Raw genomic sequence first — 27,040 nt, 5'->3', positions numbered from 1 at the left:
ATTCTGGTTTCATAGAAGAAGTTAGGGGGAATTCCCTCCTTCTTGACCTTTTGGAATAGTTTTAGTAGAATTAGTATCAGTTCTTCTTTGAACATCTGGTAGAATTCAGCTGTGAATCATCTGCTACTCAGCCTTTCCCCCACCCCCGGGAGATTTTTTATAACTGTTCAATCTCACTAATTCTTTTTTAATCTGTTCAGGATTTTCATTTCTTCCTGGTTAAAATATGAGAGATTGTATGTTTTGCATTGGAATTTATCCACTTCCCCTAGATTTCTACTTCATGTATATAAAGGTGTTCATAGTAGTGTCAAATGATCTTTTATATTTTTATGGTATCAGTTGGAATGGCTCCTTTTTCATTTCTAGTTGAGTTCATTCAAATCCTCTCTCTTCTATTTTTGGTTAATTTAGCTAGTGTTCCATCAGTTTTGTTTATCTTTCAAAAAATCAACTTTTTCTTTTTGAAACAGGGTCTTGCTCTGTCATCCAGGCTGCAATGCTGTGGCACGATCATGGTTCACTGCAATCTCAAACACCTAGGCTCTAGTGATCCTCCCACCTCAGCCTCCCAAGTAGCTGGGACTATAGGCATGCATCTCCATGTGGCCAGTTTTTTTTTTTTTTCAGAGATGGGGGATCTCAATATGTTGCCCAGGGTGGTCTCAAACTCCTGACCTCAAGCAATCTTCCCACCTGAGCCCCCATAAGAACTGGGATTCCATGCATGAACCACCACAGCTGGCCTCCAACTTTTTGTTTTAATGAGACTTGAAATGATTTCTGTTTCAATTTTATTTAGTTCTACTCTGATTTTTGTTTTGTTTGTTATTTATTTTCTTCTACTAGCTTTGGTTTTGATTTGTTCTTATTTTTCTAATTCCTTGAGGTGAGAGGTTAGATTGTCAATTTGTAAACTTTGTGTCTTTTTGAGGTAGGCAGTTAGCATCATAAACTTTTATCTTAGCACTGCTTTTGCTGTATGGCACAGACTTTGATAACTTGTGTCACTGCTGTCATTAGTTTCAAATTTTTTTAAATTTCTATCTTGATTTCATCATTCACCCAAATATTCAGGAACAGGTTGTGTAATTTCCAAGTATTTGTATACTTTTGAGATTTCCTCTTGAAATTGATGTCTAGGTTTATTCCACTATGGTCTGAGAAGACACTTGATATGAGTTTTTATTTTTTTAATTCACTGAGACTTATTTTGGGGGTTATCATATGTCTATCATAGTGATTGTTCCATGTGCTGATGAGAAGAATGTATATTCTGCACATTTGGGATAGAATGTTCTGTAAATATCTTTTATGGCCATTTGTCCTAGGATCCAGTTTTAAGTCGAGTGTTTCTTTGTTGACTTTCTGCCTCAATGACCTGTCTAATGTTTCTCGTGGAGTGTTGAAGTCCCCATAAGTATGGCTGTCTATCTCTTTTCTTGTGTCTAGTAACATTTGTTTTATGAATCTGGGAACTTCAGAGTGAGGGGAATATGTAGTTATGATGGTTATATCTTCTTGTTGGATTGTTCCTTTTACCATTATATACTGACCTTCTTTGTCTCTTTTTACAGCTGTTGATTTAAAGTCTGGTTTATTTGATATAAGAATAGCTACCGGTCCTCACTTTTGGTTATCATCTTCCTGGAAATTTTTCTTCAACATCTTTACCATGTGTCCAGATGAATCTTTATGAATTAAGTGGATCTCTTTAAAGCAGCAGATATTTGGGTTATGTTTTTGAAAGGTGGTCTTACTAATATCCTATCTAACAGAATGAAGCAAACTATCAGCAGAAAGTAGCAGAAATAAACTCACAACACAACTACACTTTGTTTAATTGAAACACATGTGGCCTAACTTGTTATCTCTGAGTTCTTTCTCAGCCTTGAAAATGTTCCTGAGCAGACAGGAGGAGTGTGAACTTCCCCTGCTTCCTCAAGAAGAGACAATACTAGATACCTCTTGCTATCAAGAAGAAAGAAGAAACTAATTTCTGCTATCAATCTGCTATTTGAGAAACAGAAAAAGCCAACACCTCAGCTACACAGCTGCTTTTGTTGTCAGTCCCCTGAGGAAGAGAAAAAAAGCCATTTCTACCTTTTAAAAGCACCAAGCAACTTTCCTTGCAGCCAGACATTTCTTTTCTGCCTCTGTGTGTCATGGCCACTCTCTCTCTCTGTTTCTCTCCCTTCCTTCCTTCCCTCCTTCCTTCCTTCCTTTTTTCCTTCCTTCCTTCCTTCCTTCCTTCCTTTCTTCTCTCCTTCCTTCCATCCTTCTGTCTTTCCTTCTCTTTCTTTCTTTCTTTCTCAGAAAAATAAATAAACTTTTACCTTTATATATGCTAATCACTCTCTGAGAATTTTTTCTACCCCTGTATATGGACTTCACACTCTACCAGTTTTTTTCATCCATTCTGCCAATCTGTATTTTTTAAGTGGGGTATATAGGCCATTTGTATTTAAAGTTATTTTATTCATGTGTAAGATATTATTCCAGTCATATTGTTGGGTTTTATTTAATTGCTTTGTATTGCCCATTGTGTTGCTGTTTTATAAGCCCTGTGAGTTTTATACTTTTGAGTGTTTTTATACTGTTGAATATGAGTCTTTTATTTTGATATTTAGGACTGCTTCAAGTATTTCTTAAAGGGAAAGTCTACTGGTAACAAATTCTCTCAGTGTTTGCATATCTAGGAAAGGCTTTATTTCTCCTTCATTTATGAAACTTAGTTTTCCAGGATACAAAATTCTTGGCTAAATTTTTTCTGTTTAAGAAGACTAAAGATAGGACCCCAATCCCTTGTGCCTTACAAAGTTTCTGCTGGGAAATCTCCTGTTAGTCTGATAGGTTCTCCTTTATGAGTTATTTGACATTTTTGTCTCTTTGCTGTTGGAATTCCTTCCTTGACATTAGCTTTCCTTCACATTGGCACAATGAATATATGCCTTTCTAATGTCCTTTTTACAATGAATCACCCAGGTGTTCTTTGAGCTTCTTGTGCCTGGATGTCTCAATCTCTAGCAAGACCAGGGAAGGTCTCCTCAATTATTCCCTTAAATAGGTTGTCTATACCTCTTGCTTTTTCTTCTTCTCCCTCAAGGATACCTATTATTTTTTGGCTTGGGTGTTTTAAATAATCAGATGCTTCTCAAAGATTGTGTTCCTTTCTTTTAATTCTTTTTTCTGTGATTCTGTCTGACAGGGTTAATTCAAAAAACTTTCTTTAAGTCCTGAAATCTTTTCTTCAGCTTGGTATATTCTGCTGTTTGAGCTTTCAACTGAATTTTATAAATATATCAATATGTCTTTTATTTCCAGAAGTTCTGTTTGATTATTTTATCTATCTATTTAGTAAATTTATCATTCATGTCCTTTATTATTTGGACCCTGGTTACTTCTCTACTGAGAAAACGGTTCTTTCTTATTTTTGACTACACTTTCATTTGGATAAAACTTTTTTTTATTTATTCTTTTTTATCCCCACTGAAGAGTGTGTCTGAATTGTAGGTCATGCCTGTTTGTTTAGCTTTCACTTGGTATACTTTCCAGGACCCAAGGCTCTGTCTATATTCCTTGGCTATTGCTAGTCTTTGTGAAGTGAGCAATGCCATTCTCAGATGCCATCTATGGTAGAAAAAGTACTAGGCTGCAGTTCAACCACCAGGCCAGTAGGTGGCACTTGTGTAAGAGCTGGCTGCACAAGTAGTGGATATGTGCTTGGACTCAGTTGGTCTAGTGGTCATGTAGCCTGTGGAATACTGTTGTCCTAGTTCCCTGTTCAGCCGTGGTGGGGAGGCGTGGGATCAGACAAAGCTGGGCAAAGCTGGACTGCCAAGCTCCATTGTACACCCCAATGATAGGTGGAAGTACCATCCTGGTGAGGGTAGTCAAGGAGCTTGTGTTGAATTTCCCCACATTATCTGTCAGGAATTGGGGGAGGGAGAGGGGGAGTGAACCAGCTCTCAGCCCAGGTAGGCAGACACAGCTCTCTCTCTCACCATCACACTACTGTCCTGAGACTCCTGAATTTCAGTTCAGACAACTTTCAGTTCAGATAGACACTGTCTTTTTTGTCCAGGACATACTGTAGCCACAGGCCTCAGAAAGGGCCTGATGCACAGGTTTCTGCCCAAACTGATTCTGACCAAAAATCCTGAAACAGGCAGCTTTTGGCTTGCTTGTACTCCACTACAGGCAGCCATGGCTTTTGATAGGAAAAGGCATAAGCCGTACTCTCCATAGAACTCTGGGTGTGGTGGCCATGTCGTTGGGAGTATAGCCACTCCCAGTGCCCTAGTTTGGGCTCCTGTCCCACACAGGAACAGCTGTGGCTGTGCTGGCAGCAGTCCGTTGGGGAGGGGAGAAGGAAGACAAGACTCTGAATGGAGGAGAGCTAGCTCTCTGGTCTGCTTTGTTCCTAAAGGGCCCCATGGCTTACTGTACTCGCCTCTCCCCTGGAAGTGGCCTGCCCTGATTGTCCAAGTTCTGGGAATTGCACAGTTCCACTGGGAGCCACCAGCCTTTTGAGGCTATTGCAGTTCAAGTGTCTGCTGGGGAATGTTAGCTGTGGATCTAGTTATGTGAAGACCCAAGAGCTGAGATTCCCTGGTCAGAACCCCTGCAGAAAACACTGCCTCTCTGTGAAGGGAAGGAAATAAGCTGCACCCTCTATGCAAAACCCAGGTGCAGTGGGCACTGTATTTCCAGCTTGGGACTAGCCTGGGGTAGGAACACTCTGTTGCCCTATGGACTCTGTTCTGCACCTACATTTCCACTGGGAGGGGCCAGACAACTTTGGATCATGAGCAAGGGGCTCTCAGGTGGAGGAGAGCATATGCTCTGTTTTCTTTTGTCCCAGAAAGTATTGTGGCTCACAGCACTTTCCTGTCCCCTAGGGGCAGGAAAATCCCAGAGCTCTCTTGTGTCCCCCTGGAACTTTGTGGTTGTCACAGTCCATGTGGGTACTGCACAGTATTTCTGTGGGGTCCAGTGAGAAGGACACAGAAGGGCTGAGGCTTCCTGGGCAGGATAGTGGCCTACAATTGGTGCACATTCAGTACGATGCCTGCTGCCTCACCTTGGGTCTGTGGTGGAGGGAAGCAGCCCTGTGCAGGCTGGCAGCCCAGAGCTCTGTTCTTAAGAAGTTCTCAGTTCACTGCTGGTAGCAGCACTTGGACTCACAAGGGTAGAGGAGCTCTCCAACAATTCAGGACCTGGCTGTCTGCCACAGGTGTGAGGGAAAGACAAATAAACACTCCCACCTACACTTTCGGTGGGACTCCAAATTTTCCTGGGGGGTTGATCTCTGCCAAAGCTTTGCTCCTTCTTCTTCTGCTCTGCAACTTCTTCCTACGGGATCTCTGGTAGGTTCTGGCACTCTTCCCTCCGTATTCCACCTGGGCTAGGCTTTCTCACCTGAAAGTTTCTCTTCTGTCTGAGATGATCTGGTGACCAATGTCTCTAGTCAGCTATCTTGCCAGGGTTTTCTGGTAAGTAATTTTTAATTATTTTTAGAGCTGACAAGTTATTCTGAATTTAAGCATGGGCTCTGAGCTGCTGAAAGATTTGGGAGCCTTAAAACATCAACTTATAAGTAATAACAAGGAGGTTGAAAATTCATTTTAATCTCTACTGCCACATAGTGGTACAATATAAAATTTATCTCAATGTGCAGTTTTTGATAACACTGCAAAAAAAACCAACATTTTCAACCAGAGTTTTGATGTCACAGATATGCTGATTCTCTACTTATATAAATATTTTATACTGTATTGTGCATTTTTGTGATTTTTCCCTCAGAAGGCAGCAATGGTACAACCCATTAATCCCAATTCTGTCTTTTTCTTCTATACAGTGTAATTTTCCAATTTTTGGTTTGTTGTATTGTCTTCTGTCTATGGAATATTAAGTGCAGATTGTTTAGCTAACCATTCTCTTCCATTTCGAGCTGATGGATATCATTAGGTCTGAGCAGGCTTCTTTTGTAAACTGTTTGATTTATTTATTTATCCCTTACTATCCCCGTTTCCTTTCCTTCTCCATATCATGGTGAAATCTTATAAATCAGTTCACTTAATCCTGACTGAGATGTGAATCACACCTTGGTCCAACCTATCCACATTGTATACACTACCCACCCATTAGTCACTTGGTAGCTAGCTCTGTGGTCAGATCAACTGTAATGGTCTCATGGTACTTGTGTTCAAGTAACTAGTATTTTACTTAATAATGGCCCAAAACCACAAGAGTCATGACGCTAGTGATTCAGATATGCCAAAGAGAACCCATAAAGTGCTTCCTTTAAATGAAAAAGTGAAAGTTCTCAACTTAAGGAAAGAAAAAAAATTGTACACTGAGGTTGCTAAGATCTACAGTAAGAACAAAACTTCTATCCATGATATTGTGAAGAAGGAAAATAAAATGTTTGCTAGTTTTGCTGTCCCACCACAAACTGCAAAAGTTATGACCAGAGTACATGATAAGCACTCAGCTAAAATTTAAAAAGGCATTAAATTTGTGGGCAAATGACAGGAACAGAAACGTGTCCCCATTGGCAGCAATTAGATTCAGTATTATTCCAGGTTTTAGGCATCCACTGGGGGTCTTAGAAGATACCCACTATGGATAAGGGGAGACTACTTTATCTGCTACTTTGTATCCTTTAACCTACATCTCACCATTTCCTCCACCACCACCCCATTCCCACTCCCAGTAATCACTGTTTTATTCTCTATCTCTGCATATTTAACTCTTTTTTAAGATCCCACAAATAAGTAGGATTGTGCAATCAATATCTGAAAACGTCTATGTCTTGAGGAGCTTATGGGAAGAATACGTGGTCTCTAGGCCCATAGGAGGACGTGGCTTAGAAGCATCAATAAACACTTCCATTTAGAAATGAGCAAATGTTGATTTTTGATTTGGAGCAAATATTGGCACCAGAGAGAATCTTCCTCCAGAAGGCTGGGTACATATGCCAAGCCACAATGGTACGAAGGCACAGTGGAGCTATCTCTCACACCATAGGACAAAGAAACCTAGACACAGCATAGAATGGACCTGTCATAGACACTGCCATCACCATGTAAGGGTTAAGGGTACCCCTGGCCCTCTGAAAGCTCACTGAAAATCACTGACAAGATCCAGATTTTTGGGAGAAAATGAATACAAATTTATTTAATGTGTATACATGGGAGACTTCAGAATGAAGACCCAACAATAGAGTAGAAATTATCCATTTTTATGCTTAGGTTCAACAAAGCAAGGACAGCTGTGTAGAAATACGATTGGACAAAAAGGCTATGATCTAATGCCGACAGACTGAGTAGGGAAACCCAGCAAGACCTGTATGTCTGGATTCTTCTTGGCCTCTGTGAGTATGCATCCTTTCCTTCTGGGTGCATGGCAGGACCTCTCTGAAATAGGGGTTCTTATGACCTAGAGCCAAACAAAGGCAATTAGATCATTTCTTTACAGCCAGGTTTTACATAGAATAATTTTAGATCTTGTAGTTGTCTTTCAAGAAAAGGGGTTCTGAGGCAGCAAGATGGCAGGTGGATTCATGCTCCCAGAGAGGAAGGCATGGATCTCGACCTGCCACAATGCTAGAGGATAGCTCCCCCGCAGGAACGGGCGCGTGAACCCACGGAGAATCACCGTGGGACACAGAGAACCAGAAAAAACAGAGGCGAGTGGGAAATCAGACCGAGATAATTTGGAGAGTGCGGGACGGAAAACAGACAGCGGAGTGCGGGAAGGCTGTACCTGCCTCACTGACGAGTGAGGCAGGTTGAGCCCCACAACAAAGCGGCTTGATCTCCCCACTGACCTCCACATCCACTCAATCAGGGATCTGACTGAAATTGGTGCAGAATCACCGCGGGAGATGCGGAGCTCCAAGGACAGGTGACAGAAGCAGGAAGGAGCTTAGACTCTGGCGGGTTTCCGCGGCGACCTACCTCTTAAAGGTACAGGCATGGACCTGCGCTGAGGCGAGGGGCCACGAGCCTGAAATATTAAAGCGGGATTTTTTAGTCTATTTTTCCTCTTCGGCAGCTCCCCAGCCGGGGAGCTGCTGCGGGCTCTGGAGCCTGCCGAGCTCTGATCATTCTCCCCCAGTGCCAGCAAACGGCGGGCGCGCGGTCGCCATCTCGGTTCCCACAGCTTAGCCGCCCCGCAGATCCATAGGGAGCTGTGCGGGTCCCCACACAGCTCCCTTTTGTAGCCCGAGACCCAACGCCAAGAGCCGAGGCTCTGTGTGAACTCTGTGGACAGGAGACATCAGCGGGAAACAGCTAAGACTATTGATCGCGGAATAACAGGCTTGTTTGTTTGTTTTTATCTTTCTTTCTTTCTTTCTTTCTTTCTTTCTTTCTTTCCTTTTCTTTTTCTTTTCTTTCTAGTTTTCTCTTTTTCTTTTTCTTTTTATTCATATTGTTTTTTTAAAAAATATATTATTATTATTTTTACTAATATTATAGTAGTTTTTTATTTGCTTGTTTGTTTTGGGGGTATTTTTTTTTCTTTTTTTTCTTTCTTTCTTTTCTTTCTTTTTCTTTTCTCCTTTTCGGTGACCCTCTAGCCCAGGAGCTACTTTATACTCCTGAGCGCTCCAGACCCCCAGCTCTGATTCCTATTGGACCCTGAAAATTGCCCCCCAGTGCCAGTAATCTGCGGGTGGGCAGCAGCAATTGTGCGGGCCAAGGTCTAAGTGCCGCAGAGCCATAGGGTGCCAGGCGGCTCCCCAGGAGGCTCCATCCCCTGGTCCATAGACCCTCTCCAGGTCCCCTTCCCAGGTGTGAACACTGAGTGCTTCCCCAGATGCAAGAGTGTGGAGCCTGGACCTTGGGAACATTGGGACAGGGTAGACCTTTCGCCATGGGAGCTGCAGCAGCTGGGGAACTGAGTGAGCGAGGGCAATGCCTCCTCCCCCTAGCCAGTGTCTTTCCTGCAGAAAGAGACAGAAACCACACATCTAGAGGAAGAACCAAAAGACAGGGGAAAAAAGAAAAAGAGAGGGAAAGGCTTTCTGCTTGCAAATAGTGTGAATCCTGCCTACTAACTGAAAGTCCACAACACAGTGATTTAACTTGCCAAACTGGTCTTAGGTCAAGCCAACCCTCTGGGGCTGGACCCAGCAGAAGCAGTCCCCCAACTGAGATAGAAAAAAACTCTAAACAACACACAACAGTCTCCCCCTCTAGACAAAGGAAGCAACATACCTAGATAGTTTCACAGCCTAAGAACAGACTACAAGACGTGCTGTTAACTAGACTAAAGCTGTGAGAAAAGATCTAACGATAGAGCCAGATGAGATGGGCTCAGTGGAAAAATATGGGGAGCACAAAAAACCAAAAGGAAACATCGACCTCAAAGAGAAATACCAGCTCTCCTCCAATTGGCACAAATCAGACTCAGAATACAAACATGTTATCAGAAGAATTTCAGTTTGGGGTTATAAATAAGCTGAACGATATACAAGAAAAAATAGATAACCAACACAAAGAAACCACAAAAAAAATCAAGGATTTGGAAGAAAAATTCACTAAAGAAATAGAAATATTGAAGAAAAACCAAACCGAACTCCTAGAAATGAGGGATTTATTCAGGGAGCTACAAAATACAGTGGAAAGTCTCAAGAAGAGGGTAGATCAAATAGAAGATAGAATCTCAGAGATCGAAGATAACTCTTTCCAATTAAATAAGACAGTCACAGAGATAGAGCAAAGAAATAAGAAAAAAGATCAGAGTCTTCAAGAAATGTGGGATTATGTGAAGAAGCCTAACGTGAGAGTTATAAGCATCCCTGAGAGTGAAGAAGATAATAAGCAAGGGCTGGATAAACTATTTGAAGACATAATAGAAGAAAATTTCCCAGGCCTTGCTAAAACTCTAGATATACAGGTTCAAGAAGCTCAAAGTACCCCTGGGAGATTCATAGCAAGTAGGAAAACACCACGCCACATAGTCATCAGACTGACCAAAATATCCACTAAAGAGACCCTTCTTCAAGCTGTAAGGAGAAAGAAACAAGTAACATACAAAGGGAGGCCCATTAGAATTATGCCCGATTTCTCAACTGCAACTTTACAAGCAATTAGAAGTTGGGGCCCCATTCTCACTCTTCTGAAACAGAATAATGCCGAGCCTAGAATCTTGTACCCAGCTAAGCTAAGCTTTCTATATGAAGGAAAAATTAAGACATTCTCAGATAAACAAGGACTGAGGGAATTCACCAAGACAAGACCACCCGTCCAAGAAGTACTCAAAAGAGAGTTACACACAGATCAGCACAACAAAGACCCATGAATGTAAAACCACCCAAGAGCTAAAGATCAAATTCTAGCCACCACAATGGCTCAAGAGAGAAAACATAGCAATGAAGTTCTACCCAATAAGATGAACACAAATCTGCCCCACTTATCAGTTCTCTCACTAAATGTCAATGGCCTGAATGCCCCACTCAAGAGACATAGACTGGGCCAATGGATAAAAAAACACAAACCAAGTGTCTGCTGTCTTCAGGAAACTCACTTAACCGGCTAAGATGCATTTAGACTGAAAATAAAAGGATGGAAATTGATATTTCAAGCAAACGGTAGCCAAAAGAAAGATGGTGTGGCAGTTTTAATTTCCAGTAACTTAGTCTTTAAACCAACAAAAGTAATAAAAGAGAAAGACGGTTACTACATACTGGTGAAAGGCACAATAAAACAAGAAGACATAACCATACTTAATATATATGCACCCAACCTAGGCACACCGAGATTCATAAAGCAAACCCTACTCGATCTAAACTAAATGATAGACAACAACACTTTAATAGTTGGAGACTTTAACACCCCACTGACAGCACAGGACAGATCCTCGAAACAGAAAAAAAGAAAAGAAATAGTAGACTTAAACAGAATGCTAGAACAAATGGGCCTGACTGACATCTACAGGACATTCTACCCCAAATCCACTGAATATACGTTCTTCTCATCAGCTACCGGGACATTCTCTAAAATTGACCATATCCTAGGACATAAAGCATGTCTTAAAAAATTTTAAAAAATGGAAATCATACCATGCTTCTTCTCAGATCACAATGGAATAAAACTAATAATGAACCCTAACAGGAACTCTCATTCCTACTCAAAGTCATGGAAGCTAAACAACCTTCCCCTGAATAACAATTTTGTAAAGGAAGAAATTAAGTCAGAGATCAAAACATCCTTTGAATTAAATGACAAAGGTGAAACAACTTATCAAAATCTATGGTATGCAGCTAAAGCAGTCCTGAGAGGAAAATTCATTTCCATAAATGCCTATTTCAAAAAGACAGACAACTTACAGATAGACAACTTAATGAATAGACTCTAAGAGCTGGAGAAAGAAGAACAGACTGACCCCAAACCCAGCAGAAGGCGAGAAATTATTAAGATCAAATCAGAATTAAATTAAAAGGACAACAAAAATACTATAAGGGAAATTAATAAAACAAAAAGTTGGTTCTTTGAAAAGATAAACAAAATAGACACACCACTGGCTAGACTAATGAAGAGCAAAAAAGAAAAATCTTTAATAACTTCCAACAGGAACAAGAAAGGAGAAATCACAACCGAAGCCACAGAGATACATGACATGATCTATGAATATTACAAAAATATTTATGCACACAAATTGGAAAATGAGGAGGAAATGGACAAATTTTTAGAAACACACAGCCTTCCCAAGCTCAATCAGGAAGAAATAGAATACCTGAATAGACCAATATCAAGAATTGAAATTGAAACAGCAATATAAAACTTCCCAAAAAGAAAAGCCCTGGTCCAGATGGGTTCACACCCGAAGTTTATCACACATACAAAGATGAACTGGTGCCCATCCTACATAAACTATTCTTCAATATTGAGAAGGATGGAATTCTCCCCAACACATTTTACCAAGCCAATATAAAATTGATACCAAAACCAGGAAAGGATGCAACAAAAAAAGAAAACTACAGACCAATTTCTCTCATCAACGTAGATGCAGAAATTCTCAATAAAATCCTAGCAAATCGTATCCAAGTGCTTTTTAAAAAAATAATTCATCACGACCAAGTAGGCTTCTTCCCAGAGATGCAGGGGTGGTTCAACATACGAAAATCTATACATGTAATTAACCACATAAATAGAAGCAAAAATAAAGACCATATGATCATCTCAATAGATGCAGAAAAAGCATTTGACAAAATTAAACACCCTTTTATGATCAGAACACTTAACAAAATAGGCATAAATGGGACCTACCTAAAAATGATACAAGCCATATATGACAAACCCACAGCCAATATCATACTGAACAGGGAAAAATTGAAAGCATTCTCACTGAGAACTGGAACCAGCCAAGGATGACTACAGTCCCCATTACTTTTCAACATAGTATAGGAAGTCCTTGCGAGACCTATCAGACAACAGAGCAGAATCAAGGGAGTCCATATAGGGACAGAAGAGATCAAACTCTCACTCTTCGCTCATGACATGATGTTGTATCTGGAAAACCCCAAGGACTCAACCAAGAGACTCCTGGAATTAATTAATGAATTCAGTAATGTCTCAGGTTACAAAATCAATACACACAAATCAGAGGCATTCATATATGCCAATAACATTCAATCAGAGAACCAAGTTAAGGACTCAATACCTTTCAAAATAGCAAAAAAGAAAATAAAATATCTAGGAATATATTTAACTAAAGAGGTAAAGGACCTCTATAAAGAGAACTATGAAACGCTAAGGAAGGAAATTGCAGAACACGTAAATAGGTGGAAAACTATACCATGCTCATGGATTGGAAGAATTAACATTGCTAAAATGTCTATACTACCAAAAGTAATCTATAGATTCAATGCAATTCCTATTATATTACCAACATCATTTTTCACAGATTTAGAAAAAATAATTATACACTTTGTATGGAATCAGAGATGACCCTGTATAGCAAAAGCAATTTTAAGCAATAAAAACGAAATGGGAGGTATTGATTTACCAGACTTCGAACTATACTACAAAGCTGTGGTTCTTAAAACTGCCTGGTATTGGCACAAAGGCAGGGATGCAGACCAGTGGAACAGAACAGAAAACCCAAATATAAAACCATCCTCATATAGCCATCTAATCTTTGACAAAATAGACAAAAACATACTCTGGGGACAAGAATCCCTATTCAGTAAATGGTTCTGGGAAAATTGGATAGCCCCATGTAGAAGACTGAAACAGGACCCACAGATTTCACCTCTCACAAAAATCAAATCACGGTGGATAACAGATTTAAACCTTAAATGGGAAACGATTAGAATTCTAGAAGAAAATGTAGGAAAGAGTCTTACAGACATTGGTCTAGGCAAAGATTTTATGAAGAAAACCCCTAAGGCAATCACAGCAACAACAAAAATAAATGAATGGGACCTGATTAAATTAAAAAGCTTCTGCACACCCAAAGAAACAGTCACGAAAATAAACAGACAGCCTACAGAATGGGAAAACATTTTCACATACCACACATCAGATAAAAGACTGATAACAAGAATCTATTTAGAACTCAGGAAAATCAGCAAGAAAAAATCAAACAATCCTATCAAAAAATGGGCAAATTACATGAATACAAATTTTCAAAAGAATATATAAGAATGGCTAAAAAACATATGAAAAAATGCTCAACATCCCTAATCATCAGGGAAATGCAAATCAAAACCACAATGAGATACCACTTAACTCTGGTGAGAATGGCCTTTCTCAAAAAAATCCCAAAACAACACATGTTGGCATGGATGCGGAGAGACAGGAACACTCGTACACTGCTGGTGGGAATGCAAACTAGTGCAACCCCTATGGAAAGCAATATGGAGATACCTTAAACGGATTCAAGTAGACCTACCATTTGATCCAGCAATCCCATTATTGGGCATATACCCAGAAGAAAAAAAGTCATTCTTTAACAAAGACACCTGTACCCGAATGTTTATAGCAGCACAATTCACAATCACAAAGTTGTGGAAACAACCGAAGTGCCCATCAATCCACGAATGGATTAGTAAACTGTGGTATATGTATACCATGGAGTACTACTCATCTATAAGAAATAACGATGATAGCACATCTCCTTGGTTCTCCTGGAGAGAGTTGGAACCCATTATGTTAAGTGAAGTATCCAAAGAATGGAAAACCAAGCATCACATGTACTCACCAGAAAACTGGTTCCCCTGATCATCACCTAAATGCACATCAGGGAAGGATACCAATTGGATGTCAGACTGAGATGGGCGTGGGGGGAGAGGATGAGTGTATGCCTACATGATGAGTGCTTTGCACACCCTTTGGGGCATGGTCATGCTTGAAGGTGCTGACTGGGGAGGTGGGGGGGGAGGGGATGGAGGTATGACTACATGGTGAGTGCCAGGTGCACTGTCTGGAGAATGGACACACTTGGGACTCTGACTCAGGGGGATGGGCGGGACATGGACAATGTATATGACCTGACCTTGTGTACCCTCATGATGAGCTGAAATAAAAAAATAAAAATAAAAAAAAATAAAGAAAGAAATAAAAGTAAAATTTAAAAAAAGAAAGAAAAGGGGTTCTGGTTTTTATGACCGAACTTGGGGAAGACAGATTCCAGTTTCTATGGCTGGCCTTGGGGGAGAGAATGGAACAGAAAGACAGGAGGATAGAAAAGTCAGAAAAAAACATTTGCTTCTGAGGCTGCCTCTGTGGTCTTCGGTTTGGGGTACTGTGTTCTGAGACACAACAGCCATTTCTATACTTTTGAAACAGACACGGAAAGTGGAAGTGAATATGAGAGGCTGTATAGAATGTGGGAGTGAATGTAATTTGCAAACCTGGTTAATTTCTAAATCTTTTAAACTGTTTCATCTTCTGCTGTTCCAGAGAGAAGCCACATTGTATATGGTAAATTTTTCTCTCAAATATATTTGAATAGTTCCAACATCCTCATTTTGTTCGGAGATTTTCCTTACTGAGTTGAAACTTACAGTCATATTCTTGTGAAAGTTGTCAGCATGAAAATGAGACACAATGCTAAAAAAAAAAAAGTTCAGAAATACACCTGAGGAAGGTCATGCAGAGAGGGTTCTCATGCTTGTATGTCTAATATCAAAAATGATCAAAAAAGACTCTGCAAAACTCAAGATGTTGAGAAAGGCTCCTGGGGATAAGACGACCAGGTCTTAGGGTCCCCATTTCTTAGGCCATGGGAGGAGAGGAGGTAGACGAATGCTGCCTGAGCAGGAGCCAGAGATAAGGGAAGAAGTTAACTGCCTAGTTGGGGGACATTCCACCAATCTGGGGATACAGCAAAGCAGACTCCCACCTTAAACCCTGAGGGGCCTCATGCCTAAAAAGCCATGAAGCAGCTTGACATGAAAGCCACCCATGGCTGTAAGGAAGCCTCCAAAATGTCAGCCTGGGAGAAGGGACACCAGGCTGCAACTCCTAAAAAGCACCAGGTTGAGTTTTTTCCCTCCCCTTTCTCAGTAGAACACCTCAGTTAATGGGGAGCTAACTTCCCAATAAGAAGTACTAATCTCTTTGGTTTTCAATTGAATGTACCACAGCTGCTGGGTTCACAGGTACTACCTGTCCATAACTTAAGGTATAGTTGTGCTTAGTAACGAGCTATGTGTTCCTGCTTCTATAGATAAAAGAGTAATTAGCTAAGACATCTTGCGATTATTAAGGGAGACTTGAAATTTCTATGCATTGTAACCTATGAGCTTTTCACATGAAATAATTGTAATCTATAGCATGGAAAAGAGAATGAAAACAGGTGCTAGATTTCAGTCAATACCACCTGGTTCACAGGAATGCCGGTGGTCCCCTGATCTCCCCACATCCTTTCACCTTACTGTTTTGTGTCCATGCCTTTGTCTCTCCCATCTCTTGCAGAGCACACTGCCTGCAGACCCGATTTTATCAGGGGTGTGGCAAACCCCTGATAAAAGACCATCACAACCTTACACAAAAGTACTTCTGCAAAGATAACTTGCTATTAATCTTTGTAACCATGGATAATTATTTCAAAACAATTTTGTAATCATTTTTTTCTTTAAAAATGTGTCTTCCTTTACCTCCCCGAATATGCATGTATAGTTTGCTACATCACCTCTATTTCCACTGCAATGCTCTGTTCACAAATAAATATATTTTTCTTCTACAGAACCTCTTTCCGTTTGTCATTTAGGTTGACATTCTGCATATATTTGGCACAGATTTACTGACATCCTGTCAAAGCTGAAACCAAGATGTGTCCATCCATCTTCCTTCCCTCAGGCACAACTCAGTTTCTAACATTGTTTTTGGTAACACTATTCTCTTATGGTGAAAGAAATTTCACTGAATTACTGTTGTCATATTTTAGGCTTAACTTGTTTAAAAATTTGATGAGTGTGGGGCCAGCGTTGTGATAGTCTTTTGTGCCCTGGTAACTCCTTTGGATTATTTTTAAAGGTAAGGAATTTTGAAGACTTAGTTTATGTCAATTCCACTTTGGAAGTCTTACAAGAACTCACTCATTTTAATGGAAAATGACCCAGTTGTCTACCAGCTTTCCCTGAATTCTGTATTTGATGTTCTACCAAAATAAAAGGTTTATGAAGATAAAAAAATAATGTTCATGTCAGTGACAGCTAATGTTAAGTCTCTGCTGTTGTCTATGGTTGGTACCCAAAGAGTGGATTAGCTTCTATCACGTCTTGGAGTCTGGGAATATTTTTAAGAGATAAATACTTAGAAATGTGGAGTGCTATTCTGGACTTTCCAAGTAGGCAATAATTTTGGATGAAGGTTACTCTTATTAATATTGTGAACCATTTCTTTCCAGGAACAGAGAATGCCACATTACTCATTTTCGAATTTGTTTAATTTTTTTCTGCAAGTATGTGTTAAGCTATATTACAAAGATAAAAGAAGAACATCATGAATCTATCAACAAATTTGAAATGGATTTTATTGGTGAAGTGGAAAACCAAAACGAATTGCTAATTAAACTATAGCACCTTCATTTTTAATTTTCTTGTCTACATAATAGAATCACTTAGTGACACACCCATACATTTGAAATTATTTGCCATGACATTTCTGGATGATATGTAGATCTATGCATGATAATGCATGTCTGTAATTTTTTCCTCATTGGAGAAAATTTAAAAATCATCCTTAAAACAACGTATTGGTTAAAGTCCAAATTTTTCAGTCTGTGGATTCTAAACATATTGTCAAATTTGTGACATATAAAGAGAAGATAGGAGATGACATCTTATAACAAACATCTCTGAATTTTTGGTATAAAAAATGACAGCCTCTTTGTTCTCTTATTAATGCCTTACGTGGTGATAGGAAGATATAACAATAGACAGAGCTTGTGAGATACTGCAAAAAGAGAATAAGGCTCTAATGTTTATAGAAACTTATCCAAAAAGTCATGTTTGACTAAGTCAGGAGGTACATAGAGAACAGCTCCTAAAGTTCTGCTTGTTTCATAAATATTTGTTAATCCGAACTCCAAAGGTCAAGATCTACTAAAGAGAAAATTATATACCAATAGCAAATGCCATTTGCCCCTCAGTAATTGCTATAGTATAACATAATTTTGTGTGGATTATAAATAGCAGCATTTATGATATATGATTCTGGGATTTAGGTCTGTAGTTCTAAGGTACGCATGGCATTTTAAATGCTTTCCTTCATGCAAGGGAATATCAACACACACACACACACAAACACACACACACAGAGAGCCAGATTAGAATGTAGAGTAAAAGACATCGAGAAAAGGAGGGTGAGATAAGAAAGAAGAGACATTGAGTACATTAGGAAGGAGCAATGACAGAGGGCCAGAGAAAACAGGGCATCAGGGAAGGAGGAAGACTGGCGTTGGTGTAGATACCAAAATGCTCTTTCTAGGTTAAAGCAGACTGGTAGGTAAGTGATTGTTCAATATCAACCTCTTACTTTACAGATGTGGGAATAAGGGCCAAGGAAGGTGAAAAGACCTTTCAGAATCACATGGGGGTTTTTGCAAGGTGGCCTGAAAGAAGTGGATGACTCAGACAGCAGCTGGAGGTCAGAGAGGTAGGAGAATGTCTAGAAGTCAGGGTTGGAGGGGGAATGAGAGGTGGGGTATAAGGCTCAGGGCTATGGGCAGCACATTTTTTACCTGAAATCCAATTTGGATGAGGAAGACATTTGGGAGTTGGAAGACAGAAAGTCACTATACCTACTGAGAAAAAAAGTTTCCTAAAATCAAAGATCAAACACCAGCTTTGCTAGTAAGAAGTTGCATCTCTAAGGGAAATGATGCTTCTACCATTTCAAATCTTAGCAGTTCTCTTCCCAGGTGGTGACAGTGAGGATGGTAAGATTCACTCTGGCAGCTCCCAGCACTGGTGCAGGGATCTTGGATAAAAGCATGCTGCACTTACCCAGGTGCACTTGGACATGAAGGGTCTGAGTCATGCTGTCTCCAGCCCTCTTTTGCCTTTGTGGGTGTTGGGGCTGGAGCCTGAGTCACTGCGGCAGTCAAATGTGTCAGGCTTTATGTGTTCTTCAGACTCTAGATTCTTGTTCTCTGGATCATTCCCATTTCCATTCTCTCTCACTCCCTCCTACTTCTCTCTTTCTCTTCACAGTCTTGTTCTTCCACTCTTCACAGCCTTCCAGCGACCAAACTCTTTCCATGTCATCCAGATCTCGTCCTTAGCCAACACCACCTGGGCACACAATCAAGGTTCAGGCTGGTTGGATGATTTGCAGATTCATGACTGGGACAGTGACTCAGGCACCACAATACTCCTGAAGCTCTGGTCCAAGGGCAACATCAGTGATGAGGAGGTTGCTGAGCTGGAGGTGATATTCAGAGTCTACTTATTTGGATTTACTCAAGAAATACAGGGGTGTGCCAGTGAATTCCAGCTGGGATGTGAGTCCAGTCCCCTGAACTGCAAAGATTCCCAAGGACATTCTTCTCTCTCTTTTTGCAAGCTGCTAATCCCACTGATCTTTCTCCCTTCCTTTCTGCTTTACCCAAGTGCATGCACACACTCTTCTAGAGCAGTCTCTTGCTGACTCCACACCTCCCCACTGTATTCTAGATTCTGGCTGCTTCTGACTCTTCTCTGAGAGATTATGGCTTCCCGTTGGTAACCAACTCCTGCTTTGTCTTCTATAGACTTTACTACTCAAGAGCCCTTACTTCTACCCTGTGCCTGAGTGACCTACAGTGTGACTTCCTCCTCTGATCTGTCTCTTCAGTCATCTCCTCTCTGCATACCCTCTTGCTGTGGTCCTCTGGCTGGTGCTGAAATGCTGCTCTTTGGACTGCATCACACTCTGCCTCCCCACTACCCCACTTTTACCATAGCCCCCATTCATGACATACACAGCTTTCCCAATGCTCTTCTTCTGAAAATCTCTACATACTGTAATTGGGTTTTGCTTCATCATTTCACATCCAAGAACTTTAACCCCCCAAATCTAAAATTCTAGGTCCTTTTCTCATGACTTTCGTTCTTATTTGTGTTTAATAGCTTCTTCTATGTTTTCCTTTGACTGAGACCCCTTTGAGATCCAGGGCATAGCAGGCTGTGAGCTACGTGCTGGAGGTTCCATAGTAAGCTTCTTGAGGGGAGCTTTAGGAGGATTAGATTTCCTGAGCTTCAAGAATGATGCATTTGTGCCCTCCCCAAGGGATAGCAGGAGGATACAGCAATTCTGCAGAAGCATCATGAAATATCAATATGTCATTGATACTGTAAAGAAGCTCCTCTTCAAGACTTGCCCCTGATATCTCTTGGGCATCCTCGATGAAGGGAAGGCAGACCTTCAAAGGCAAGGTTAGTCCTGCTTTCTTTTTCACTTCCCAACACCCCCTCTAAGCTCATGAGCAGAAAGTGAGTACAATGGCATTTCGGACAGGAGTCTCCATCCTCCTTCTTTGCTGGAAAAGTAATAAAAAATGTCTCTTTCCTTCTTCCTCAAACCACTTGTTTTCATCTTGATTCAGTGTTGTGGACAAGTGGCAGAGCTTTCAATAACAAATTTGGCATCCCTTGTTTGGGCCATGGCTTCCGGGTAGAATGGCACCCTGCTACTGCTAGAAGGGGCTGGGAGCAGCTCCAGGTCAAGGCAAGGGTGGGAGCATCACCCTTTTGTGTGAGAAAGAAAGGTATTTCTATGCACATGCTGGGGTGTGATTAGCTCTAAGAAGCTCCATTTCTTTCTTTCCAGGTGGAAGCACCCCCAACCAACCTGACCTCTGATATGTGGGGACAGAAACAGATTTGGGAAGCATCTTGACAGCCACAGCCATTTGTAAGTAAAGTCCTCCAGGATGCCGAGATCCTGTATCCACCCACTTGGGGGGATTTGCAGACCTCCCTGTTGGTTTAGAGGTGATGTTTGTGGGTAGAAATGTAGCACTATAGGGGGGCTTGGGCACCTGGTTTGGATTGAGATCGTTTGCAGTTCCCAGGGAACCAGGGCCAGTTGGGAGAAGTTGTTTCTCCTGTCTGAGAGAATTTGTTTCTCCTTTGTCCCCTTGGATTGGGAGATGCTGATTCTCAATTGAGAATTTGGTTCTCATTTGTGGTTCCCATTTGTTTGGCAGTGGCATTTTGTGTTCGGGATTCTCGGAATTGTCTGTGTTTGTAAAGTTTTGTTGTAACATAGGAAAGTTCCCTCTAAAAGTCCCTTGGAAAAAATTTTAGCTGAATGCTTAACTTATAGCTGTGAATCTATGTCTAAGGAAAATGGTTTTATCGTAATCCAAGGTATGTGCTTGAGCATGGAAAGAAGTGGTGTTAAAATGCAATCTGAAATTGTACTGTCTCATAACTGAAATTATTTTGTCAAAAGTCAGGTAAATGGGACAAGATCCCATATGTGTTGGGTTATTGGGTAGAAAATGTTCGATTCCCTTGTTTGATTCATGGTGGGACACTATATTTAATGACCTAATTGAGGTTAAAGATCTGGGATAAAGTTAATGGAATAAGAGAAAGGCCCCTACTGGCGGTGAGTGGGATAGTCACGATACAGCCGGCCCACATCAGTTCTGCGTCCACTGCTGGTCTCCACTGGTGCAAAGCACACTGTGGGACCACATCCCTGGAGGTGGAGGTGGACCCCGTGGGAAAGGGGACCGAGGAGTGTGGCCTGCCACTGGCCCGGCGAGGGGGAAGGGTGGGGAGGCAGCACCTGTTTCCTCCATTCCAGGCACGCCAACCCTCCGGGAGGAGGTCAGGAGTGGCCCTGGTGCCCATCACCGATCTGCAGGTGCAGGAAGGCGCGGCGGGCTCTGATATTCCCCTGCCAGAGGCCGGCAGCCGGTTCGAGAAACATCCCTGCATGGGGAAGCTAGAGTCTGGCCCAGGGCAGCTAAGCCCACCACGGGTGACAGATGTCTTGACACCCAGGGAGGGAAACAAAGTAAGGATTCGAGAAAAATGCCTGCTACCTGTCACCACTTGGCAGAACCACCTCCTCTCAGTGCAGTTGGGGAGTGGTCCCAAAAGTGCAGAGATCTGCTAAGAAATATGAACAAGTCTGTGTCAGTGGGACAGGACTCCAGTCTTAGGTCCCTGTCAGCTTTCTCACACAGCCTGGGTATCCTCCTTAGATCTTCCCCAGGCCCATCCAGGCTGAGGCCCCCTGACAAGATTGCAGCCCTCATGAGACTCACAGCAAACCTGAGCTTAGGGTTCCCTCTAGTGCTGAAGTGGCTGCAGCAGTCATGGACTCGAACAACATTCAGTCTGCTTAAATTTGAGACAGGCCAAATGAAGAAAAATAGGCCAGACTATGAAGTCTGGAGTAAATACCTAACTCTTCAATGCAGAGACATTAATATACTCCGCAAGCATTAAAAATAATCAGGGAATTATGACCTCACCAAAAAACAAGAAAAGACACAAATAATGGACTCTACAGTGATGGAGACATATGCTCTCTCAGACAAGGATTTCCAAACAGCTGTGTTAAATAAGCTCAGTGACCTTCAATAAAACACAGAGAAACAATTTAGAAAGTTATGACAGAATTTCAAAAACCACTGAAATAATTTTCAAAATCACACAAAAATTCTAGAAATAAAAAATACAATGAATGAAGTAAAAAATGCAATAGACAACATCAACAGTAGACTTGATCAAATAGAAGAAAGGACACAAAAATTCTAGAAATAAAAAATACAATGAATGAAGTAAAAAATGCAATAGACAACATCAATAGTAGACTTGATCAAACAGAAGAAAGAATCAGTGAGATCAAAGGTACACTATTTGAAAATACAGACCCAAAGGAGAAAAAGAATAAAAAGGTATAAAAAAGGCTTACAGGATCTATGGAATACTATCAAAAAAGTAAATATTTTGGTCATTGGCATTCCAGAGGGGACACAGAAGACAAAGGGGTATAAAATTTATGGAAAGATAACAGAAAATTCTCTATACTGGAGAAAGACATGCATATTCAAGGGTCAAAGGACATCAATCAGATTCATTCCAAAAAGACCCACCCCAAGACATCGTTTTTAACTCTCAAAGGTCAAAACACAGGATTCTGAGAGCAGTAACAGAAAAGAAGCAAACAATACCTAAGGGGTTTTTTAAATAACGGGCAGCAGACTGTTCATCTAAACAGAAACCTAGAAATCTACATTCTTTGCACACTTCACTCTCTTTTGGTACCACAGTCACCACGTCATTTCTACCTTTAATTTCCATAATCTGGCTTTTCCTCTCTGACCTCAATGACACGTAGTCCTTCTTTCATCATGTGTGACATAGATCATGGTCACAATCTCTACCTGTATGTTACAATCCATTTCTATGCATCTGTCTGCCTTAGAGTTGCTACAAGGAATGAGAACATGAGCATGTCAATATTATGCTTAAAATACTTCAATTGCTTCCATGAAAAAAAATAATCCAAACTCTTAAGTGTGCCAATGTTATACGCAAAGATTTATGCATATCAAACACCAAAAAGGGAGAAAGAAGGGAGTGTAAGAAGTGAAACTGATGATGCAACGCTAGAGTCCGGGAAGCCTTGGGTGCACGATGGGGTAATAAGGCAGTGGCGGTGTAGCGGTTGATGTCCTTGGAGGTGACCAGAGCGACCGCAGGGATGGTTCTAGCAGAGCTGTATGTCTCAGATCGAGAAGGAAACGATACAACGGGAGATGGAACCAAGGAGAAACCATTTAAAACAGGTCTCAAGGCTTTGATGACAGTAGGAAAAGAACCATTTCCTACTATTTATGTAGATTCACAAAAGGAAAATGAGAGGTGGGATGTTATTTCTAAATCACAGATGAAAAATATTTTAAAAATGTGGCATAGGGAACAAATGAAGAGTGAATCCCGGGAAAAGAAAGAGGCAGAAGATAATTTGTGAAGAGAAAAGAACCTAGAAGAAGCAAAAAAGATTACCATTAAAAATGATTCAAGTCTTCCAGAAGCAAAATGTGTGAAGATTCACGCATTAGAAGGATATAGAGGCCAAAGAGTGAAAGTGTTTGGCTGGGTCCACAGGCTGCGTAGGCAAGGGAAGAATTTAATATTTCTGGTATTGCGGGATGGTACAGGTTATCTTCAGTGTGTCTTGTCAGATGATTTGTGCCAGTGTTACAATGGATTAGTCTTGTCTACTGAGTGTAGTGTTGCAGTGTATGGAATGCTAAAACTTACTCCAAAGGGCAAGAAGGCTCCAGGGGGCCACGAGCTGAGTTGTGACTTCTGGGAACTGCTTGGGTTGGCCCCTGCTGGAGGTGCTGATAACTTGATCAACGAAGAGTCTGACGTCGACGTCCAGCTCAACAACAGACACATGATGATCCGAGGAGAAAACATGTCCAAAATCCTAAAAGCACGTTCCATGGTCACCAGGTGCTTTCGAGATCACTTTTTTGATAGGGGCTACTGTGAAGTTACACCTCCGACACTAGTGCAAATGCAAGTGGAAGGGGGAGCTACGCTCTTCAAGCTTGACTATTTCGGGGAAGAGGCATTTTTGACCCAGTCCTCTCAGTTGTACCTGGAGACCTGCCTTCCAGCCCTGGGGGATGTTTTTTGTGTCGCACAGTCATACAGGGCGGAACAGTCCAGAACACGAAGGCACCTGGCTGAATACACTCACGTGGAAGCTGAGTGCCCTTTCCTGACCTTTGAGGACCTCCTGAACCGATTGGAGGACTTGGTCTGTGACGTGGTAGATAGAGTCTTGAAGTCCCCTGCAGCAAGTATAGTGTATGACCTCAACCCGAACTTTAAGCCCCCCAAACGGCCTTTCAGACGGATGAACTATTCAGATGCTATTGTGTGGCTAAAAGAACATGATATAAAAAAAGAAGATGGAACTTTCTATGAATTTGGAGAAGATATCCCAGAAGCTCCTGAGAGACTGATGACAGACACCATTAATGAACCAATCTTGCTGTGTCAATTTCCTGTGGAGATCAAGTCCTTCTGTATGCAGCGATGTCCTGAGGATTCCCGTCTTACTGAATCTGTCGATGTCTTGATGCCCAATGTTGGTGAGATTGTGGGAGGCTGAATGCGTATCTGGGACAGTGAAGAAATGCTGGCAGGTTATAAAAGGGAAGGGATTGACCCCACTCCCTACTACTGGTATACAGATCAGAGAAAATACGGTACGTGTCCTCATGGAGGATATGGCTTGGGTCTGGAACGGTTCTTAACTTGGATCCTGAATAGATATCACATCCGAGATGTGTGCTTATACCCCCGGTTTGTCCAGCGCTGCCAGCCGTGACCAAGGCCTCTTGCAGCATGAAGGAGAGAATATGGTCATGAAAGGAATAGACTGCCTCTTTAAGAAAAACACAAAACAAAAAGCCAGAATCTTCCCTTTTTGTTCCATTGGGATATAAACTGTTTCTGTTCTCTATGTTTTTTATTCCTACTACCATAAAAAGTAGCCCAAGTTACTTGAACATCAAGTGATGTTGAAGTTGTCATTTTAAGAAAAATAGCCATTACAAACTTTGGGGGAAATATATGGCAAGTAACTCTATAGTTACGGATACATTTCAGCTTTTTATCCAATTATAGATCATAATTTTTGGGTTATATACATAATTAAACAGTTTTAAATTATGGTCAAAGACATTCCAGTAACTTAGTCTTTCTGTCCTTTTAAGTGTAACTAGAATTCTCTGATTTATTTTATTGCATCATTGACTTAAAACAAACATCTTCGGGGGAAATTGGCAATATGGTGTGAAAATCTGCTGGTATTAGAACGGTATAATTCAGCAGTAGATACTAGAATCAAATGAATGTGCAAATCTTTTGCATCAGTTATTAACCTTTTCTAAGTCTCCATAGCTGCTTGTAATTCTGATGCATACAAATTGATATGGGAGAATTTGTAAAAATGGAATTTCCTTAATATGAAATAAGAGCATAATTTGGGGGGGTACTTAAATGATTCACAGCATCCCTCTTAGCATTAGTTTAAGCTAAAGAGGCAGACTGATCTTCTTTCCTGGTAATTGCTAAGTAATTAAGAATAAATAAGTTCAAAAACAATTTGCTGCCAGTATCTTAATAACAACTGTAAGTGGCTGTTTGAGTTGCCCCCGCCATGTCCTTAGATCTAATCTGTGCTACCTTATTAACTCACAGCAGGCTTCTTGAATGGCTTCACTTCAGATTTAGTTAATTTCTCCCCCAAATGCATGCCATGTATTCTCAATAGTCTGTATTTCCAGCAATCAATAAATGAACACATGTAAAAAAAAAAAAAAAGAAGAAGTGAAACTGTGGCCAAATGTGGTGGCTTACCCCTATAATCCCAGCACTTTGGGTGGCCAAGGCGGGAGGATCAGTTGAGGCCAATTTGAGACAAGCCTGGGCAAAATAGCAAGATCCCATCTCAAAAATAAAAAAAGGAACTCTTTGTACTACTGAATACTTCTAAATATCAATACTACAATCTGAAATTTAAATGAAATTCAATGGAGAGAAAAGAAAAGGGTTAGTTAGAGTATCCAGACACAGAAAATCCTTAAAAAATTATCTGAGATGAGTGTGACACACTATGATTAGAATCTGAGTAGGAGGTCTCAGCTATCCTGGGGGAGCCCCGTGCTCTTCCTCTATAACCAGACTTTCCCAAGTTCCCTCTCCTCACTCTGTCAGGGCACAGGCCACAGGCATCTTTGTGTCCACCTTTGCTTGGGCTTTTATCTGGCCACTCCCCCCTATACAGACTGCTCTCCCCAGAACTCATACAACGTATCCCCACCCCACAGAGTTTCACACTCTGCTCTGTCATCCCCTTTCCCACCAGGAGAAACCTCACCACTTCCATTTTGCTGTTAGAGAAAGCCCACAGCATCCCAGAACCACATGCCACTTACAGGACTTTCATTTACCCTTAAGCTCTGATTCAAGTGACTCTCCCCCTTTCTGGCCTCCAGTAGCAGTTCCTATTTCTAACATGTGTCCTCCTCCCTTTCCCACCTAAAACAACAAAAAGATTTCAGCCTGAGAGCTAGGATAAATTCCTGGATGGACTACTTCTTAGAAGCATTAATCCCCCAATGGAAAATGACGGGATTGGAAGAATTTGATATTCTCTAATTCAATTTCAACATTAACATTATCTGATTTGGCGGGTGCTCCTGTTCATTTCTCTTTCCATAGGCTTTTCTTTCTCTTGTCTGTTTCCTTGTCCTCATTTGAGACCTAAAGCATTGCATTTTTACTTGATCCTTAGATTTTTGTGTGTAAACATATGAACTACGGGCAAGATATTTTTATTACAAGACAGAAGAACAGGAAAAAGTAAAACTATAAAATATATGGATATAATGGGTAATATTCTCAAAATTAGTATTTTTAAAATAATATTTTAAAAATTATTTATACATGCATACATTGAACTCACAAGATAAGGAAAGCATCAAGAAGAAAAAATTAAAACTTATAGAGGGAAGCAGAAACTGACATTTGAGCTTCCTAGGACAT

At 40.9% G+C, this 27,040-nt stretch overlaps 1 protein-coding gene across 1 annotated transcript; it reads left to right on the top strand.

Annotated features, from left to right (window-relative positions):
- Nucleotides 1–23,069: 23,069 nt before the first annotated feature.
- Nucleotides 23,070–24,989, top strand: LOC123635147 (asparagine--tRNA ligase, cytoplasmic-like). Its single transcript, XM_045547017.1, is given in 1 exon segment — nucleotides 23,070–24,989. A coding segment is annotated over 1 exon segment (1,098 nt). The 5' UTR covers nucleotides 23,070–23,720; the 3' UTR covers nucleotides 24,819–24,989.
- Nucleotides 24,990–27,040: the final 2,051 nt, after the last annotated feature.

The sequence above is a fragment of the Lemur catta genome, chromosome 3 (assembly GCF_020740605.2).
Source record: "Lemur catta isolate mLemCat1 chromosome 3, mLemCat1.pri, whole genome shotgun sequence".
In the NCBI taxonomy this organism is placed as follows: Eukaryota; Metazoa; Chordata; class Mammalia; order Primates; family Lemuridae; genus Lemur; species Lemur catta.
Note: the sequence above shows the minus strand (reverse complement) of the source record. Positions and strands in the feature narration are given on the sequence as shown.